The 20,989-nt window shown below is 40.5% G+C and overlaps 2 protein-coding genes across 8 annotated transcripts in view; one reads left to right on the top strand and one right to left on the bottom strand.

Moving 5' to 3' along the window:
* The window catches only part of fbxl3a (F-box and leucine-rich repeat protein 3a), a 299,930-nt gene that overhangs the window by 196,069 nt on the left and 82,872 nt on the right, over positions 1 to 20,989 (top strand). The window lies entirely within an intron of this gene.
* Positions 1 to 20,989, bottom strand: part of lmo7a (LIM domain 7a) — a 52,296-nt gene that overhangs the window by 14,231 nt on the left and 17,076 nt on the right. For 5 of the 7 annotated variants that reach the window (XM_023980964.3, XM_023980963.3, XM_023980965.3 and 2 more), the window contains 8 exons: positions 19,295 to 19,603; positions 18,278 to 18,392; positions 11,954 to 12,115; positions 9,796 to 9,983; positions 9,468 to 9,531; positions 8,977 to 9,036; positions 5,358 to 5,383; positions 4,625 to 4,732 (listed from right to left, as the gene is read on the bottom strand). In XM_023980964.3, coding sequence (XP_023836732.1) covers positions 4,625 to 4,732; positions 5,358 to 5,383; positions 8,977 to 9,036; positions 9,468 to 9,531; positions 9,796 to 9,983; positions 11,954 to 12,115; positions 18,278 to 18,392; positions 19,295 to 19,603 — 1,032 coding nt within the window. The remainder of the gene's footprint in view (positions 1 to 4,624; positions 4,733 to 5,357; positions 5,384 to 8,976; positions 9,037 to 9,467; positions 9,532 to 9,795; positions 9,984 to 11,953; positions 12,116 to 18,277; positions 18,393 to 19,294; positions 19,604 to 20,989) is intronic. The other 2 variants (XM_023980967.3, XM_023980966.3) reach the window with 2 other exon arrangements.

The raw sequence follows: 20,989 nt of genomic DNA, 5'->3' as shown, positions 1-20,989 counted from the left end.
GGACAGTTGGAGGCATTTCCAAAAACATGTTTTCAAACACAACCTGTGAACTCTGCAAACAACGTGTCGGATAAAGCATATAACGTACAGTATTTGTTCATCAACATCGCTATGCTTTCGTTAATAAAAAAAAAAGATAAAAATACTCTTTCAAAATGCAGATGTTTATTTCAACTACATTTTAGTTGCTCCACGACCACGGGTAAAACCTTGCTGAGATGATCAATCTATTTGATGCATCGTTGTATCGTCAGTTTCTCAAGCCAAAACGTCTAGATGGCCTTCGCCAGTTCATCTTTGCCTGTCGGCTTGGCAGAGTTACGGATGAATGTTGTCAGTTGATGCCAAACAAGTTTGACCGGGTTTAAATCAGGAGACCGACATGTAGAGATAAAAAAAAGATTTTGCATTCGGCGTTACACAGGCACCTGATGATAGTTTGCGAATTGCACTGTCCATAACCATAAACCCCAAGTCTAACAGTATTTTACCGACATGTTTAATTATTCAAGGCTTCCTTTCTCTTCTCTGTGCTGGAGTTCTTTTAAGAATACAAAAGAAGCCTTCCACCCTTGATGGGCGATCAGCAGGCCAATAGCAGGTCAATAGACTCTTACCGAGTCCACCAAATCCATTGTTTTCTAACCACATCTGGATGGATCCATAACGAATTACCATAGGAATAAATATCACTGAATGACAGAAATATTGGAATAAAGTAGGCTAATGAAGCAACACATTGTTGCTTACTGGAACACCCAGAGTCATCCAATTGTTGCGATAGGATTTGAAGCAATAGCCTACCCGCCTGTGGTTGACTATTTCGACCTGAGACAAGCATGGGGGAATGGTCTTGATAAATCAATTAAATTTTTATTTTCACTGAATCGCCGTTTGGATATTGGTTAGTCTACAATTAGGGTGTGGAAATGTTAGGATTATTTTGCTCTTCACTCGCAGTCACTTAGTAGCCTACTCACATTGTACAGCGACGTATTTCCTGGAATAGAAAAAAAAATCTAGCCCATATACTATGTTCTTACAAAAAAATAAAATAAATCTCTAGTACAGCCAATATTAAAAACAGTCAAATGTTTCTCAAAGATGCCCTCTGGTGGTCAAACTAGCACTAACTAGCATTAAATGGCAGCAATGGCTGACACTTAAATAACGTGCCATAGAATTCTGCGGCAGCCCGCAAGCTGTGCTGCAGTACGACGCAACTTTTAAAGGAAGAACCACTGTACTAACATACCCCACTCAAATGCACTTAGATCTTTTGTCTTGCCCATTCACCATCTGAAAGGCACACATACACAATCCATGTCTCAATTGTCTCAAGGATTAAAAATCCTTCTTTAACCTCTCCTCCCCTTCATCGACACTGATTAAAGTGGATTTGACCATTTACATCAATAAGGGATCACAGATTTCACCTGGATTCACCTGGTCAGTCTGTCATGGAAAGAGCAGGTGTTCCTAATGTTTTGTACACTCAGTATATGTTGCAGCTACTGTGTTCTTTATCTTACTCTTAGCATTATCTATCCTTGCCTTATATGTACAGTGCCTTCAGAAAGTATTCATACCCCTTGAATTATTCCACATTTTGTTTTCGCAGCCTGAATTCAAAATTAAAAAATAAAAATATTTAAAAAATACCCATCTTCACACAATATGCCATGACGAAAAACAGAAAAACATGTTTTWAGACATTTTGCTAATTAATTGAAAATGAAATACATAAATAGATCATTTACATAAGTATTCACACCCGAGTCAATACTTTGTCGAAGCTGCTTTGGCGGCGATTACAGTTGTGAGGTCTCTAAGCTCTTTCCCCACCTGGATTGTGCAACATTTGCCCATAATTATTTTCAGAATTCTTCAAGCTCTGTCAATTTGGCTGTGGATCATTGCTAGACAACCATTTTCAGGTCTTGCCATAGATTTTCAAGCTAATTTAAGTCAAAAATGTAACTCGGCTACTCAGGAACATTCACTGTCTTCTTGGTAAGCAACTCCAGTGTAGGTTTGGCCTTGTGTTTTAGGTTATTGTCCTGCTGAAAGGTGAATTCATCTCCCAGTATCTGGTGGAGAGCAGACTGAACCAAGTTTTCCTCTAGGGTTTTGCCTGTGCTTAAGCTCCATTCAGTTATTTTTTATCCTGTTAAACTCCCCAGTTCTTAATGATTACAAGCATACACAACACGATGCAGCCACCACTATGGTTGAACATATGGAGAGTGGTACAAAGTAATGTGTTGTATTGGATTTGTCCCAAACATAACACTTTGTATTCAGGACAAAAMGTGAATTGCTTAGCCACATTTTTTGCAATATTACTTTAGTGCCTTGTAGCAAACAGGATGCATGTTTTGGAATATTTTTTATTCTGTACATGCTTCCTTCTTTTCACTATCAAATAGGTTAGCATTGTGGAGTAACTACAATGTTGTTGTTCCATCCTCAGTTTTGTCCTATCACAGTGGTTTTAAAGTCACCGTTGGCCTCATGGTGAAATCCCTGAGTGGTTTCCTTACTCTCCGGCAACCGAGTTAGGAAGGACGCCTGTATCTTTGTAGTGACTGGGTGTATTGATACACCATCCAAAGTGTAATTAATAACTTCACCATTTACAAAAGGATATTTAATGTATGCTTTCTTTCTTTACCCATCTACCAATAGATGCCCTTCTTTGCGAGGCATTGGTAAACCTCCCTGGTCTTTGTGGTTCAATCTGTGTTAGAAATGCACTGCTCAACTGTATGTGTGGGGTGCAGAGAGTCTAATTCACTTTGTATGTGTCTTGTTAAGCACATTATTACTCCTGGACTTTAGGTTTAACTTAACAAAGGGGTTGAATACTTATTGACTGAAGACAATTTTTTAAATTCAATTTGTAGAAAAAAAAGAAAAAAAACATAATTCCACTTTGACATTATGCGGTATTGTGTGTAGGCCAGTGACCAAAAATCTAAATTTAATCAATTTTAAATTCAGGCTGTAACATCAATAAATTATGGAAAAAGTCAAGCGGTGTGAATACTTTCTGAAAGTCCAAATATCTCATACCCCTGCACATTTATGTATTACTGGTACTCCCTGTATATAGCTTTATTCTTGTTTATAGAATTTTTTTGTACTTTATTCCTCATGTTTTCTTTCTCATTTTTAACTGTAAATCACTGGGAAAGGGCTTGTAAGTAAGCATTTCAAGTCTACACGGGTTGTAATTGGCGCATGTGACAAATATCATTTGATTTGAGATATACTGTATACTGAACATAAATATAAATGCAACAATTTCAACGATTTTACTGAGTAACAGTTCCTATAAGGAAATCTGTCAACTGAAATAAATTCCTTAGGCCCTAATCTATGGATTTCTCATGACTGGGTAGGGGGACAGCCACGGGTGGCCCACGCACTTCCAAGCCAGGCCCACCCACTGGGGAGCCAGATCTAGCCAATGAGAATGAGTCTCTCTCCACAAAAGTTTTTTTTATTACAGACAGAAATACTCCTCAGTTTCATCAGCTGTCTGGGTGGCTGATTTCAGATGATCCCGCAGGTGAAAAAGACGGATGAGGAGGTCCTGGGCTGGCATGGTTACACATGGTCTGCGGACCTACTGCCAAATTCTCTAAAATGACGTTGCAGGCGGCATATGGTAGAGAAAATAACAAATTCTCTGGCAACAGCTTTGGTGGACATTCCTGCAGTCAGCATGCCAATTGCGCACTCCCTCAAAACGTGAGACATCTGTGGCATTGTGCTATGTGAGAAAACTGCACATTTTAGAGTGGCCTTTTATTGTCCACAACACAAGGTACACCTGTGTAATGATGATGCTGTTTAATCCGCTTCTTGATATGACACACCTGTCAGGTGGATGGATTATCTTGGCAAAGGAGAAATGCTCACTAACAGGGGTGTTAACAAATTTGTGCACCAAATTTTAGAGAAATAAGCTTTTTGTGCTTATACAACATTTCTGGGATCTTTTATTTCAGCTCATGAAACATAGGACCAACACTTTACATGTTGAGTTTATATTTTTGTTCAGTATAATTTCACAGTAGGTAAAGTGCCTTCGCCCATACAACAACTGACATCCCTGAAATCCTGACAAGGAAGAAATTGCCATATTTTAGTCTACCAAAACCCAACAACGGGCAATAGGAAGACAAGCTAGACGAATTACATAAGATCCAAGACTAACAGGAGTCTACCTAACTCCTGACCATGAAAACAGAAACAATCCCAGATGTTTCACCTCAAACCGCTCAGTTTGTTTTTACAAGCTCTATACTCCAGCTACGTCCCCCAAAGTAGGTGAACTTGGGTAGAAGCTTGGCAGAAAATCTATCCGTCTCACTAAGAAATTAGGCCGTTTGACCTGCGGGGAATATAGAGTGGAGGAACAACGAGCCTTGGCCTCTAGTCTACAGCTGCTCTGCAGGGGTCAGGTTGGACACCTTTTGAAGCAAGGTCTATGTAATGTAAAGTGGAACCAAATGTTCTACTGTGGAAACAGATGCACATGAGCCCACACACATGAGCCCTAATACACACACACCTCAAAACAACCCCACCACCAACACACACTACAGTGTTTCACCTGTAGAAGTCTCTCCTGCTCTTTCTGCCATTTCTCCTGCCTCCGGCGCTCCTCCTCCAGGTCCCAGGACCAGTGGTTAGAGGAGGGAGCGATGGAGGGAACGGGCATCTGACGGAAGAGAGACATTGCCTTTATAGGTCAAACTTATCCTGCCATTACACTAATAACAACATTCTTTCCCCCTATCTGATGCTTGAATACAAGTAATTCAATCAACAAAACTACTTGAGTCTCCCCCGCCCTTATACATATTTTCATGCATTTCACTAGTTTTTTATTTCATTGTTTAATTGTTTATGTATTAACGTGCTACCCATGTACAGTATTTCAGTTTCTATGACTAAGATGAGAAGTACAAACTTGTACTTGAACTGTTCCACAGTAGGTTATTCCTTCCGTGAGCCTTTTCAAAGTGAGCCGCAGAGGATTCAGTCCACTCAAGTTATCATAATTATCATCCAGTTTCAAAGACTGTTCATTGTACAATACTCAACGACAAAGGTTGGGGAATTTGGCCTAGTATTCTCTGCCCTGTAGTCAAGGTAACTGGGCAATCAAGGAGTTTAAGGGAGCAATGGATCCTGCCCCTAGTTAAATAACCCATAACTATTCCACACAGTAAAGATGTCACTCACAAAGAAGCKGTCATGCTCGAGAACGCAGTTCAGAGCAAAAACCCCAACCACTTGTTTTAGAAAACAACATTTTGTAAATTTTAAATAGTATTACTTACATCTGGTATCGCAGAATCTGATCCTCCTTGAAAAAATAACAAACATAATCAAATGGCTCTAATGTTTATAGTTATATCTCAGAGTGTTATACATCATTCAGTATGCTGCCAGGCCAAGTGCACTGTTTTTATATTCCAAAATACTATATTATTGCCACGTTTGTCAAGACAACTGAACGTTTGCTAAAGCGGACACAGACTGGCACCCAGGATAGATGTGATACATTTATTTAAATGAAAACCTCAACTCTTGTCTGAGGTAGAGTTTGTGTTCAGATTTGAGTGTTTAAACTTCTAAAACTATTAAATGGTGTTTAAACTTTAACCAAACCCTCGGCTATAATTCGAGATGTTTTAAGATCAAGCCTGAAGCAAACAAAATTTATTTTTAAATTCACCTCCAGTGTTGCCAATAATGCCACAAGGATTCWACTTTTTGACAGAATACCAGTCTTGGATATTCTGTCAAATAGTAGGCACCAACATACTGTTGGTGTGGTACCAAAGCACATCACACTAACTAGATTCAATGTATTAACATCTCATGAAAATCAAAATCATTTTAAAACAGATCACAACAAGCATGCACAAGATGCAAACAGGAATAGGACACAAACATCCAAATGAGTCACCAAAAATCATGTTGATATGTTGATGCATGCAGAAGCATTGGCTATTAGTAAAAACACAAGATCACCAGCATAGCACAGCACAGCCTGCAAGGTTGAGTGGGAGGGCAGCCAATGTGTGACACCTGGACATCACACCGACATACTGTACCACACACCTGACTACACATGGCACCTGAGTTAGTATAACTTTTCAGGCTTAAGAGCCATAGATGCACGTACAGTGAGGTCCGGAAATTATTGACACCCGTGCTAAAGGAGTAAATATGACTGTATCAAATAAATACGCTAAATTGTATGCAAAAACAAAAAGGGGGGAATTACATTATTTGATACTTTCAGTACCAGCCAAAAGTTTGGCCACACCTACTCATTCAAGGGTTTTTATTTTATTTTATTTTTACTATTGTCTACATTGTAGAATAATAGTGAAGWCATCAAAACTGTGAAATAACTCACATGCAATCATGTAGTAACCAAAAAGTGTTAAACAAATCAAAATATAGTTTATATGTGAGATTCTTCAAAGTAGCCACCCTTTGCCTTGATGACAGCTTTGCACACTCTTGGCATTCTCTCAACCAGCTTCATGAGGTAGTCACCTGGAATGCATTTCAATTAACAGGTGTGCCTTGTTAAAAGTTAAATAGTGGAATTTCTTTCCTTCTTAATGTGTTTGAGCCAATCAGTTGTATTGTGATAAGGTAATGGTGGTATACAGAAGATAGTCCTATTTGGTAAAAGACCAAGTCCATATTATGGAAAGAACAGCTCAAATAAGCAAATAGAAAGGAAAGTCTACCATTACTTTAAGACATGAAGGTTACWCAATTTTGAAAATGTCAAGAACTTTGAAAGTTTCTTCAAGTGAAAAMCATCAAGCGCTATGATGAAACTGGCTCTCATGAGRACAGCCACAGGAAAGGAAGACCCAGAGTTACCTCTGCTGCAGAGGATAAGTTCATTAGAGTTACCCAGCCTCAGAAATTACAGCCCARATAAATGCTTCACAGAGTTCAAGTAACAGACACATCTAAACATCAACTGTTCAGAGGAGACTGCGTGAAATCAGGCCTTCATGGTCAAATTTCTGCAAAGAAACCACTACTAAAGGACACCAATAATAAGAAGAGACTTGCTTGGGCCAAGAAAACGAGCAATGGACAGTACACGGAACCCAAACCGGCTGCGCGCGTGCGCCATCRTGCATAAATKWATTTTGTCCCCCTACACCAAACGCGATCACGACACGCAGGTTAAAATATAAAAACAAACTCTGAACCAATGGCATTMATTTGGGGACAGGTCGAAAAGTGTCCTCTACTCCGACAATTAATCCACACATAAAACAGCAAACCAAATCGTTTCTAGTCATCTCTGCTCCTTCCAGGCTTTTTCATCTTTGAACGTATATGGTGATCGCATCTAAACTTTCATMGTTTTACCACGACTACCGGCAAAACAGTTCGTCTTTCAATCACCCACGTGGGTATAACCAATGAGAAGATGGCACGTGGGTACCTGCTTCTATAAACCAATGAGGAGATGGGAGAGGCAGGATTTTCAGCGCGATATGCGTCAGAAATAGGAAAAGACTTCTATTTTAGCCCTTGGCAACGCAGACGCTCGTTGGTGCGTGCGAGCAGTGTGGGTGCAATAATTGAATAACATGGATTTCTACATTTATTTTGCGACGCTCGCGCATGCAAAGTGTCCGGACTGGTCAGCATGTTAGACCTGTGGAAATCTGTCCTTTGGTCTGAAGAGTCCAAGATTTTTGGTTCCAACCGCTGCGTCTTTGTGAGACACTGAGTAGGTGAACGGATGATCTCTGCATGTGTGGTTCCCACCATAAAGCATGGAGGAGGAGGTGTGATGGTGCTTTGCTGGTGACACTGTCTGTGATTTGTTTAGAATTCAAGGCACACTTAACCAGCATGGCTACCACAGCATTCTGCAGCGATACGCCATCCCATCTGGTTTGCTTAGTAGGACTATCATTTGTTTTTCAACAGGACAATGACCCAACACACCTCCAGGCTGTGTAAGGGCTATTTGACCAAGAAGGAGAGTGATGGAGTGCTGCATCAGATGACCTTGTCTCCACAATCCCCTGACCTCAACCCAATTGAGATGGTTTGGGATGAGTTGGACCGCAGAGTGAAGGAAAAGCAGCCATCAAGTGCTCAGCATATGTGGGAACTCCTTCAAGACTTTTGGAAAAGCATTCCAGGTGAAGCTGGTTGAGAGAATGCCAAGACTATGCAAAGCTGCCATCAAGGCAAACATGCAGTCTACCCTTTGGAGCTTTAAAGTGCTGTTGAAGACACTACTTTCTCATCAAGTGTTTCCCAACCCTCTCCTGAGGGATCCTCAGACAGTTCTCAATGTGGTTGTAGCCCTGAACTAGTACACCTGATTCAACTAATCAAGGCCTGGGTGATTAGTTGTCAGCTTAGGGCTGCAACAAAAATGTTGATGGATTGCTGGTCCCACAGGAGAGGGTTGGGAAACACTGATCTAAACTCACTGGGCTCAGACAGCATGCCAGTGTCTCAGGTGTGGCAATTGGAGGTGTGGAGAGAATCACTGCACACTCAACCCTGTTTACCACAGAGGTAGACCAGTGCACTGCCACTGGGCCCTGAGAAGCCTGGGGGGGCGGGGGATGGAAAAAGGCAGTGGCTTCAAAGACTGAACCTAAAAACAAAAAAAGCAGCAGGCCCAACATGGAGCCCTGAGGAACTCCTGAGTATTTAACTTTTTTGTCTCAACCTTCCCGTAATCATCTAAATTTAAAAAACAATTGATCATAATGATTAGGTTAAGTCATAGTTGAGCCAAAAACGTTTATACCAGGTAGGTCCATAGGAGAACCACTGGGATAGAGGGAAAGAGAGACGCCCAGAGCACCCAGCCTCCTGATAGTAACACAGTCTACTGATAATAACCCGTCACCAAAACCAGAGCACAGTCAGGGCCTTTTTTACCTTGTTCAAAAAACTCTGACCTCCGTTTTAAGTTTTTCAAAGATATGGGTTCTACAGACTCTACGTGAGAGATGGAGAAATCAGAACAGGGACACAGAGTGTAAGAGAGGAGCTGGGAGAGAAACATTGTAGTAATAGCTTCCACATTATCATGGTATGGGTAACTTCTATCAAAATCTACATTATCCCCCACTGAAAACATAACAATTTCATTAGGATTAAGTCGTCACACTCAAAATAAAAACCAAACTTAATGTAAGCTCAGGCCAGCTCTTTCCAAAGTGCTCACACAAACATATCCAACATTACAAGCAAACAGAACATCATAATATCATCAGTACATAATTGAGCAATGAGCATTTCACCACCAAAAAACACATACAGTCCCAAAGTGAGAATGTTGTCATTGCTTTCTCAAGCTTGTTGATGTTAATGTTAATAAAGGCTAGTCATAAACACTCTGGTTAGTATCTCTGCTCTATGCTCTTTACCTTTGTTTCTCATGGTCACCGTCTTGTCACGGGAACCTCCATTCACTCCACTGGATGCCACATCCTGCAACAAGATGAAGGAAAAGCCTGTTGAGAACTGTTTGGCGTTTAACCAATACATGTTATTAAATGGGATCATGCGACTCACAAAGATCGACCGTTTTTCAAAATGATGTCCTATATCAATGCCCTTAGCGACCGTTTCACAACATATTTGCAACTTTGTGATAATGCAATATCTTATCTGGGTATTTGTGAGTCACATAGGAAAGCTAACAAGAAACACTTGAACCCTATCAACACCAGGAGGTCTTCGTGTAAAACTCACAATGATTTGTTGGATGGCGATTTCCTTGGTGGTTTCTATGGATCCCTGAGATGTGAAAGCCAAGCTGGTGGTTGAGTTAACCGTGGCTGTGTTGGCGGAACCTAGAAGTGTTGGATGACGATTCATACTGGTCAGATTGATGGTCTTATGGCTTTTACACGGCAGGGAAGGTAGGTCTCTGTCCCAGTCTGAACATCGCAGACACATGACAATGGCAAAGAATCAAAGGGGTGTGTGTGTGTGAGAGAGAGAGAGAAAGATAGAATGTATGTGTGTGAGAGAGTATGTGTGTGTGAGAGAGTATGTGTGTGTGTAAGAGAGAGTATGTGTGTGTGAGAGAGAGTGAAATATAGAATGTATGTGTGTGTGAGAGAGTATGTGTGTGTGTGAGAGAGTGAAAGATAGAATGTATGTGTATGTGTGTGTGAGAGAGTATGTGTGTGTGTAAAAGCATAATATTAGGAAAGGTACTTTAAAAGTACTACTATACAACTATAGGACAAAGAACAGACGCTACAGCTTGGAAGGGAAAATAAGATTGTTTTGTTATTCTAAAGAACAGCGGGAGGATTTAGAAACCACCTTCCCAAGCCATGCACAATCTACAAACCCCTASGATTTACCAACAGGCTTACACGCTCTCCTGCAAAAGTGTCTACTATAGAACTTAATAGACGGATTAATGTTTCGGTGGTGTAATCGTGTTTTAATAGCATGTGTAAGCCTGTTGGGGAAAACATACTGTAAATATACCAAGTTTGGACCTGTCGGACCCTGTACCCGAGTTTGGGTTAMTTCTCCATAAGGTAGGCACCACATAAGGAATGCACACAGGAGAACAGAGGGAAGACAGAAACAGACAGAGATAAACATTCAGAAACACACACACACAAACAGACAGAGAAGGGAAGAAAGAAACAGAAGTACTGAAACACAGGCAGACGAAAAGTAAAACAGACAGACAGCCAAAACTAAAAGGTTACCCTTAAGGACCTCAGTCACCCAAGCCACGGTCTGTTCACTCTGCTACCATCTAGCAGACAGAGACGGTACAGGTGCATCAGAGCCAGGACTGAGAAACAGCTTCTATCACAAGGCCATCAGACTGTTGAACAGCCATCACTAACGGCTACCTGCCCGGTACTCTGTCCTGCACCTTGAGACTAATACTCCATGTATATACTTTAGAGACATTGAAGACTGGTGACTTCATACACTGTTAATATACTGTTGTTTAATCAGTGTGGATGTATATACTGTAGAGACATTGAAGACTGGTGACTTCATACACTGTTAATATACTGTTGTTTAATCAGTGTGGATGTATATACTGTAGAGACATTGAAGACTGGTGACTTCATACACTGTTAATATACTGTTGTTTAATCAGTGTGGATGTATATACTGTAGAGACATTGAAGACTGGTGACTTCATACACTGTTAATATACTGTTGTTTAATCACTGTGGATGTATATACTGTATTCTTGACATAGCTCATTCTACTATACCTAATACTGGACATACCCTTTTCTTTTCCAAATGATATACTGTCTATACACACCACATATTTATATTCTGGACTCTGACACTGCTCACTCTAATATATCTACTTTGAATTGTTAATAGGACTCGTTTTGACATTTCTTGATCAGATTTTTAGATTGTGTATTTGTATTGTATTTGCTAGACATTCTRCTGTGCTATTGGAGMTAGTAACAAGCATTTTGCTGCACSTGCTATAACACCTACAAATCTGTGTACGCGATCAATGCTTCTACACCTGCATTGCTTGCTGTTTGGGGTTTTAGGCTGGGTTTCTGTACAGCACTTTGATATATCAGCTGATGTAAGAAGGGTTATATAAATACATTTGATTTGAATAAACTTTGATTTGATTTTATCCCAGAATAGACTAGAAAACTATCGAGACAATGAAATTATAATTAAACTGCCATGAAATAATTGAGCAAAACAATTTACTGACCAATTCAATGTGTCACAATAGTTTACCAACACAACACAACAAATAAACATAAACAACACTGACAGTAAAAATACAAATTCTTCGACGTGCCTCAAACAAACCACCACCCACAGACATTTGCACCTACGCACACACACGCCCGCACACTCTCGCTCTCCAGTCGTCTACTCACTGTTCCTGCCGTGGCGACGTATGTCCATGGAGAGGCTGCCCTGCTGCAGGGCCTGCTCTGTGCTGCTCTTCCACTCGCGGTAGCTCATCTCTGCCACCCTGTGCCCGCTCACCGCCAGCACCTCGTCTCCCACCTGCAGTTGGCACAGCTCCGCTGGGCTGCCTGGGAGGGCACAGAGATGGGCAGAGAGGTCAGATAAACAGGGTTCTGATATAGATCATATGCCTGGATCTTTTCAATTTAGGTAATTCTCTTATAAAATGGGTAAAAATAATGTATAGCAACCCCACGTGTAAAATAGTAAATAACGGCTACTTCTCAGAGAGTTTTGAATTGTCAAGAGGAGTTAAACAAGGGTGTCCGCTGTCACCATGTCTATTCGTTATGGCCATCGAAATGCTAGCTATTAAAATCAGATCCAATAACAACATTAGAGGATTAGAAACCCAAGGCTTAAAAACAAAGGTGTCCATGTATGCCGATGACTCAAGTTTGATATTAAGTCCGCAAGCTAGATCCCTGCAATGTCTCATTGAAGATCTAGATAACTTTTCTGGACTCTCTGGACTAAAACCTAATTATGATAAGTGTACAATATTACGTATTGGATCTTTAAAAAATACAACTTTTACATTTCTCTGCAGTTTACCTATAAAATGGGCTGATGGTGAAATAAACATATCACAAAATATATAAATAAGCTCTCCACAAAAAATGTCAATAGAAAACTTGTAAAAATAGACAAGATCCTGCAACCATGGAGAGGTAAATACCTGTCTATTTATGGAAAAATGGCCCTGATTAACTCCTTAGTCATATCTCAGTTTACTCACTTACTTATGGCGCTGCMTACTCCTGATGATTCATTTCTCAAATCATATGAGCAAAAAACATTTTGCTTTATCTGGGACGCTAAACCAGACAAAATAAAACATGCCTATCTATATAATGAATATGATTGGGTGGGTTGAGATTATTAAATATAAAAGCACTAAACCTCTCTCTAAAAGCTTCACTCATTCAAACATTTTATTTGAACCCTAAATGGTTCTCAAGTCGATTACTAAGAAAAGCTCATCCATTGTTTAAAAATTGCCTTTTTGCCTTTGTGCAGATTGCCATGTCTCATTTTCAATTAATTGAAAATGGTCCTTTTTTAAAAGTATCTCTCTTTTTCAAACAAGCATTGCAGAGCTGGCTACAATTTAAATTTCTCCCCCTGAAAAGATAGAACAAATATTACAACAAATATTATRGCTGAACTCAAATGTGCTGGTTGATAAAATACCTGTATATATGGAAAATATGTTTGAAAAGGGTATTTTGTTCTTAAATTATATTGTAAATTAGAATGGTAGAGTTATGTCCTTCATGAAGTTATCAGAATTGTACGGAAAGGTCTGCTCAATCCAAGAGTACAACCAATTGATTACAGCACTACCACAAAAATGGAGGAGGCAGGTGGCAGCAGGAGGAGGTAGGGAACTGGTCTGTCTGCCCAATATAAAGGATCAAAACTGGCAGAGGAATAAAAATAGCATAAATAGGAAAGTATACCAGTTTCATTTGAGGACCAGGATGTTGACAACTGTGCCATACAGATTGCAAAACAGTTGGGAAGAGATTTTTGATGTACCGATTCCATGGTAYGATAAAACAACGCTAGATTCAAGACTTAGTGCTTTTCAGCTAAAATTATTATAKAGAATTCTTGCCACCAACAAAATGTTGAATATTTGGGTCTTAAAATCATCGAAGCTMTGCAGATTTTGTTGTGAGGATACAGAATCAATAGACCATTTATTTTGGTATTGCCCTCAGGTAGCCTGTTTCTGGTCTCAGGTTCAGGAATGGCTGAAAATGCATAGCATTGATCTAAAATTGACCCTAGAAATAGTACTGTTAGGAGATCTGGAGAGACCGGGTCAGTCAATTACTAATATACTAATACTCTTAGTAAAATTATTCATATTCAACTCGCAATCTGTGKATTCTATTCGATTAGATAGATTGAAATTGTACGTTAAACATCACAGCATAGTTGAAAGATATGTGTTGCATAGAAACACGAAGTGGGTGGCCAGCAGAGATAGATGGGATGGGCTGAGGGAAGCTGAGGGTTGGGATGTGGAATTGGAGACAAGTGGGAGTGGAGTTGCTGTGCGGGAGATAGAATGATGGTCAAAGATAAAAGTTTTTTTTTTTTTTTTTAGTCAAAATAGAACATAATAAAAAGTCAGTTTGAATGACACGGAGGGGCAGTGTTTCTACAACTAATGCCAGTTTGCCTGAGGCTGATGCCGTGCAGGTGTTTGTACCTATGCATATACACACACTCTCATTCAAATAAACACATACAAGAACACACAAATACATGTAAGTGCCAGTTTTAGTTGTCTTTGATGTCCTTTGATTTAAATGTATTATTTATTTTAATAATTTTTTTCCATTGATGTTTTCTTCTGTCTTTTCCTTTTTTCTCTTTAGTTCATTCTCTTGGATGTTGGTGTATTGGGGGGTTCTTGAGGGTGGGGAATGGAATTAACTGTATTTTTTATTTTTATTCTTGGCTGGGGGGGGGAACTGTGGGCTGGGTCTCGAATGGTTGAGGGACAGCTATTGGGGAACTGTGGGAGGATCTTGGAGGGTTCGGTTTCACATTTTTAGGCCTGGTGGTAGATCGGTCAACGTGCCCTTGAGCAGGGCATTGACCCTGGATGTTTATGTGTGTCGCTCTGAATGGGAATCTGTTGTTGAGCGGCTTCACTGCAAGTATATTGTATGTTTAGAATATTCAATACATTCATTTACGTTATATATTTTTTATAAAAGACATGCCCGAGATAGGACAAGGCAGTGATTGCAATAAATCATCTCAATTATTTAAAGTGACTTCTGATTCTTGTCTCCTTCCCTCATCTGCACTGATGGGGTGGAATGACAACAGGTGACAGCTACTCCCATAGCAAATTAGGGCAAATCTAACCTACAGTATAAGCATGAATACGAACATCACCGTTACCATAACTAGAAACAGCGATTCCACCATTTTGTGCACACAGTGGCATCAGTACCTTTTTCTTAACAGTGGTGCAGCGATAGCCAAGTGATTCCTTAGTACGTATATATAGGCTAGAGAGAGACAGGGCCAGCAGATCTGACCCAGATAGAGGCTGCCCTACATAAGGCCTGTCACATGCTCTATTACTAGGTCCCATCGGGTCCTACTAGCTCAAGAACTGAAGAACACCAGCAGTGCCTGACTGAAATAGAATAMAATCAATGGTATCAAATCTGTCATGTAGAATAGAATAAAACTGTCCATCCAKGATGGACATTTTTATTTGGMATCACCTTACATTAAAAGGATCACATTCACATACATTCTCACATCACACACATTTAAACTAGTCAGCCCATCATACTGCATGGACTAAAAACAGAGGACATTGATACATTCACTCACAACTCACCTCTGCCCCAACTGCACTGGACAGATAAGTACATTTACCAATACAATTGACATTGTATTTAGTAGTCCAACAGCACAAGGAAAGAGTGAATGTTTGAACACGTTCTCCTTGGGCATTCTGAAGCACCGGCCAGAGGGAAGCCTCTCCAACAGAAGGTGTAGAGGGTGGGAGGGGTCGCCAACGACAGCCAGGGCTTGGCCATGGGCATTCTGAAGCACCGGCCAGAGGGAAGCCTCTCCAACTGAGGGTGTAGAGGGTGGGAGGGGTCGCCAACGACAGCCAGGGCTTGGCCTTGGGCATTCTGAAGCACCGGCCAGAGGGAAGCTTCTCCAACTGAGCGTGTAGAGGGTGGGAGGGGTCGCCAACGACAGCCAGGGCTTGGCCTTGGGCATTCTGAAGCACCGGCCAGAGGGAAGCCTCTCGAATTGAAGGTGTAGAGGGTGGGAGGGGTCGCCAGCCCAGTGYCTTCCTTTTGGTTGCCTTGTGGAATCCTTGTGGAACCCCGTTAATATCCCAATTAAAAACAGGTGCTGGCTTGCATTCTCTGTAAAGCTCAGCTTGTCATCAATTTCAATTTCAACCACCTTCACTGGTTGGTGGTTCAGAGAGTGGTTGGGACATTGGCAGGTTGTTGCCATTGATGATCAGCTCCTTTGTCTTGTCCACATTGGCGTGGAGGGCACTTGACCGGCATCATTCTTGGCGGTTGTTGGCCTATAAAAATAGCTGTCCCAATCTGATGTAGCATCTTGAAAGAAGAAAAAAAAACACCACCATTGCCATACTTGAAAAGGCTCACGTTGTTTCTTGGATCTTCATCTCGTTAGTGTAGACAGAAAACAACGGTGAAAAGGACACACCCCTGGGGCGCCCCTGTGTTCAGGGTCAGTTCATTAGAGAGGGCCCCATTCATGAGGACCTTCTGTGGGCGGTCAGTTAAAAAGTSCTGTAAGGCTTCCATTGACATTCAGGTCCAGTCGTCGTTTCAGCAGTGTGTGTATTTGTATTGTATTGAAAGCTGAACACTGTTTCCGTCTCTCTTCCCATTATTCCATGCTGGTCTTGGAAAGCTTACTATATGGTGCTTTCAATATAATTTTGTAGTATACTGGAGAATTTCTATACTACTATATTACTCGATCACGTAGTGCTTATTTTAGATTTTTTTTAATAGATTTGATAGCTTTACTGCTAGCTGCTAGGTTTGTCAATGCTGGTTTGATTTGAACATGCTGTTCCTGTTTCACAACTGTTGAATGTCATGTTGTAAAATTACCCAAAATCTGAATAGTTACTTGCCTGATATTACTGTACATTCCTTTCGTTGTTGCAAGTGCCCTTTTTAATGTCGTAGACTTCCTCCATTCCCCCTCATGAAGATTCCCTGCCCCCCTAACCTCTTCCCTGTCTACTGTACTCATGTGAAAGAGGTAGCTTATTGAAAAATTGTCCCATGAAAATCATAATCAATCCTGTATGTTAAAACGTCACATCACTTACTGTGCATACGCCTGTCATTGAGAAAGTTGACTAGCCTAGGTCCATAGGCTATAYTGTACATTTCTCTTTCAGAAATGTACATTGCATTCACCTTCTATTGTACTGTTATGTGAAACAAGATTATTGTTATATTCCCTGTCTACTGTAMCCATGTGGAAGACGGGAGTTTGGTGTATAAGGGAATTGCAGCATTTGTTCATGGAAGTTTTTCCTGTTCTCATCAGAGAATAAAAAACCAACACCAATCCTGATCCTTTGGTCATATGTAAGCTGATCGAAACACAACGCAGAGGTAATCTACACCGGTTACACTTSGGGAGCTCATGCCGRGGATTTTCTCTGAGGTTCCCCGTCGATCGTATATTGCTTACTATTGGGGACATGACAGTAGTATGCTGTAGTATTCACTGTAGTGTTTTGGGGATTTACGGGCTTTACTTGTAAGCCAACTACGGTTACAACTACCAGACATAATGAACATCTTGAATATTGTCACACATGAATAAACTCAACATATAACATTCAGAATCATTTGGAGAGGCTTTGCTGGTTTGAGATCCAGGGAGTTTATTGGCAGCACCTGCCAATAAGATGACTGTCTTTAAGTAAAGTAATATGTATTTCTAAAATATCTATTGTTTATGCAAATACAGTGGTTAACTGTTCTTTATTTTCTACCCTCAGAAGTACAGTATTGTTTGTCACTGTTTTTGGTCATCTTGTGAACTTGGTCAGCTGAATCTCTGAAAGCTTTCTGAAATACAACAGTGCTATCTCGTGTAACTGATCTAAGAAGTCATTTTGGTGTTCTCGTTATTGCGTGTAATTTATCTGTCAAACAAGCAAACCTTATCCTTTAAGCTTTTTTAAACTTGGCTTGTTCTTTATATCTTTCTCTGTACGGTTTCCCTTTTATGGACCTATAACCTGTCTAATGTTACAATTGTAATAAAAAAATGCATATGTTTGCTAAGGTGTTGTCTGGTCCATTGCATTGCTCAGAACTGTTGACCCAACTCAATACGTGGTCTGTCATGAACCGGTGTCTTATGTTCTGGATGAGGTGTTCCCCTCATTAAACAGTAACTGGCATAGTCTGGTCTGCCATTTTAGCTAACGCTAGTCAGCAGGTGTTACTACAACACACTACAGTCATGTCCGCAAAACACTATAGTGAATTCTAAAGATACTTCAGTCATGTCTGCAAAAACACGACAGTAAATACTGTAGTATATAATGTGTAAGTTGTTACTTTGTGTTTACTGTTGTGTGTGTGTGTGTGTGTGTGTGTGTGTGTGTGTGTGTGTGTGTGTGTGTGTGTGTGTGTGTGTGTGTGTGTGTTTACGTTTACCTGGTTGGATGGAGGTGACGTGAGCTCCAGTGGAGTCCCACTCTGTCTGGAAGCCAAAGTCTCGACTGCTGTTGGGCTTCTGGTTGAGACTGATCCGCATGTCAGCGTAGCTCTCCTACACGACACACATACACACACAAACACTCATTAAGAATGTTAGGCTGTGTTCGAAGCCAGGGAACGGATAACATTTGTTCTTCACTATGAATTATTAATTGCAGTCTGACAATGGCAAGCATCACTCCTACTGTCTCTCGCACTAGCTGCATAGGGGGGCTGGGAATTGCCAGAAACCTCACGATATTGCCAAAACAATACGATATATTGTCAAAAAGAATATCTTGATATGTAACTACCCCCCCCCCATCACTACTACATGGTACAATATGCATGCAGTCTCCAGTGTAAATCGTAGTCACTCACTCCAGCGACTGTTACTTACATTTGTACTTTTCTGTAACAAATTGGTTCTCTTGTGATGCCCTTATTACTTTGTGTTCATTTTGGCTTCAACTCTGGAATACTGCAAGTTTGCTCTGAGAAATACTTATCTGCCTAATCAGGTTTTTTCCTKGCTAGTGGCGTGGCAATGTGCGCAGTCGGCGCGGCTGAGTTAGTTTGAACATTTTAGAGGCCYCCATCTTGATGTTTAAAACATACAACTTTAAGCCAATTTACAGAAATTCTACATATTCCGCCATGTAGCTGAGAGAACATTTAGCAGTTTTAAAGATAATTTCCTGCAAATCTACGCATTTTGCCATGGCTAATGCTATGTTATTTTGCTCAAACTTAATTTAAAAAACAATACTGTTAAATTCATTGTTTTTGGAATTTTTGATTCCCCATGACTGTTTAGCGATATTTTGGTGTTCTCAAAGATTATATTATAAAAAAATATATAGGCCATTATCTTTTTTACATACTTTATATTTGGTTTTAGTTGTTTAAGTTCACACTGAAAGGTTTTTCTTTGGGGGGGGGGGGGGCTTGATAGTAACCAAAATCTAAGCCTACCTGGTTTGTGTCCTTTGCAGGTACAGGACTGACTGGGGCTGAGGAGGCCACTTTCGGGGGCTGGAGTGCAGTGAAAGGACTCCTGGCCTGAGGAGGGACAGGCGAGGGGGCCAGGGTAGGTACCAGTGTGGGGTTCACTCCCCTTACCCTCTCTCTCTTTTCTTCTTCTTCCTCCTCCTCTTCCTCTCCTCCACTGCTGTTGGCAGAGTTGGAGTGGGAACGTGCCTCGTCCTCGGAGGTCATGACCTGGCTATAGCGGCTGGGGGCCAACGACTTCTTGGTGACATCCATCTCGCTGTTCACACTTTTCTGAGGAGTCAATATTTATATGGTTAACAAGAGGCCTATATTTACAGATCCTTCAGACCTTCAACATTTTGTTGTGTTACAGCCTTTAGAAAATATATTACATTGACATTTTGTGTCACTGGCCTACAATACCCCATAACGTCAAAGGAGAATTGTGTTTTTAGAATTTTTTACAAATTAATTCAAAATGAAAAGTTGAAACGTCTTCAGTCAATAAGCATTCCATCCCTGTGTTATGGAAAGCCTAAATACTGTAAGTTCAGGAGTAAAACATTGCTTAAGTCACATAAGTTGCATAGACTCGCTCTGTGTGCAATAATAGTGTTTAACATGGTTTTTGAATGACTACCTCATCTCTGTACCACACACATACAATTGTCTGTAAGGTCTCTCAGTTGAGCAGTGAATTATAAGCATAGACTCAACCACAAACACCAAGGTTTTCCAATGCCTCGCAAAGGAGGGCACAAATTGGTAAATGGGTAAAAAGAAAAAGAAAAAGCTGACATTGAATATCCCTTTGAGCACGGTGAAGTTACTAATTACACTTTGGATGGTGTATCAATATACCCAGTCACTACAAAGACACAGGCATCCTTCCTAACTCAGTTGCCCGAGAGAAAGCAAACCACTCAAGTATTTCACCATGAGGCCATTGGTGACTGACAGTTCCAGAGCTTAATGGCTGTGATAGGAGAAAACTGAGGATGGATCAACAACATTGTAGTTACTCCACAATACCAACCAAAATAGAGGGAAAAGAAGGAAGCCTGTAAAGAATACAAATATTCCAAAAACATGCAGTAAAGCAGTAAAGCACTAAAAAGTAAAACTGCATAAAATGTGTCCTGAATTCAAAGCGTTGGGCAAATCCAACATCACTCTTCATGTTTTCAAGCATGGTGGTGGCTGCATCATGCTATGGGTATGGTTGTCATGGGCAATGACTAGGGAGTTTTTTAGGTTAAACAGGAATAGAGCACAGGTGGACACCAATCAAGTTGTAGAAACATCTCAAAGATGATCCAATGAAACAGGATGCACCTGAGCTCAACTTCGAATCTCATAGCAAAAGGTCTGAATACTTATGTAAATAAGGTTTATCTGTTTATTATTTGTAATACATTTGCAAAAATTTCGCTTTGTCATTATGGGGTATTGTGCRTAGATTAAGGCTGTAACGTAACAAAATGTGGAAAAAGTCAAGTGGTCTGAATACTTCCCGAAGGTTACCTTCAGACGAGTCCCGTGACACTTTTGGGTGAGGAAAAACACTATCGTGTTTATGAGAGTCTCCCATTTCCATAGAGTCGTCATAATAGTTTTTTAGGCCAAACCGTTCGGATGCTACACTTGTTTTTGCGTTGAGACCGATTTTCGGGATGT

The sequence above is a fragment of the Salvelinus sp. IW2-2015 genome, linkage group LG36, assembly GCF_002910315.2.
Source record: "Salvelinus sp. IW2-2015 linkage group LG36, ASM291031v2, whole genome shotgun sequence".
NCBI classification, from domain to species: Eukaryota; Metazoa; Chordata; class Actinopteri; order Salmoniformes; family Salmonidae; genus Salvelinus; species Salvelinus sp. IW2-2015.
Note: the sequence above shows the minus strand (reverse complement) of the source record. Positions and strands in the feature narration are given on the sequence as shown.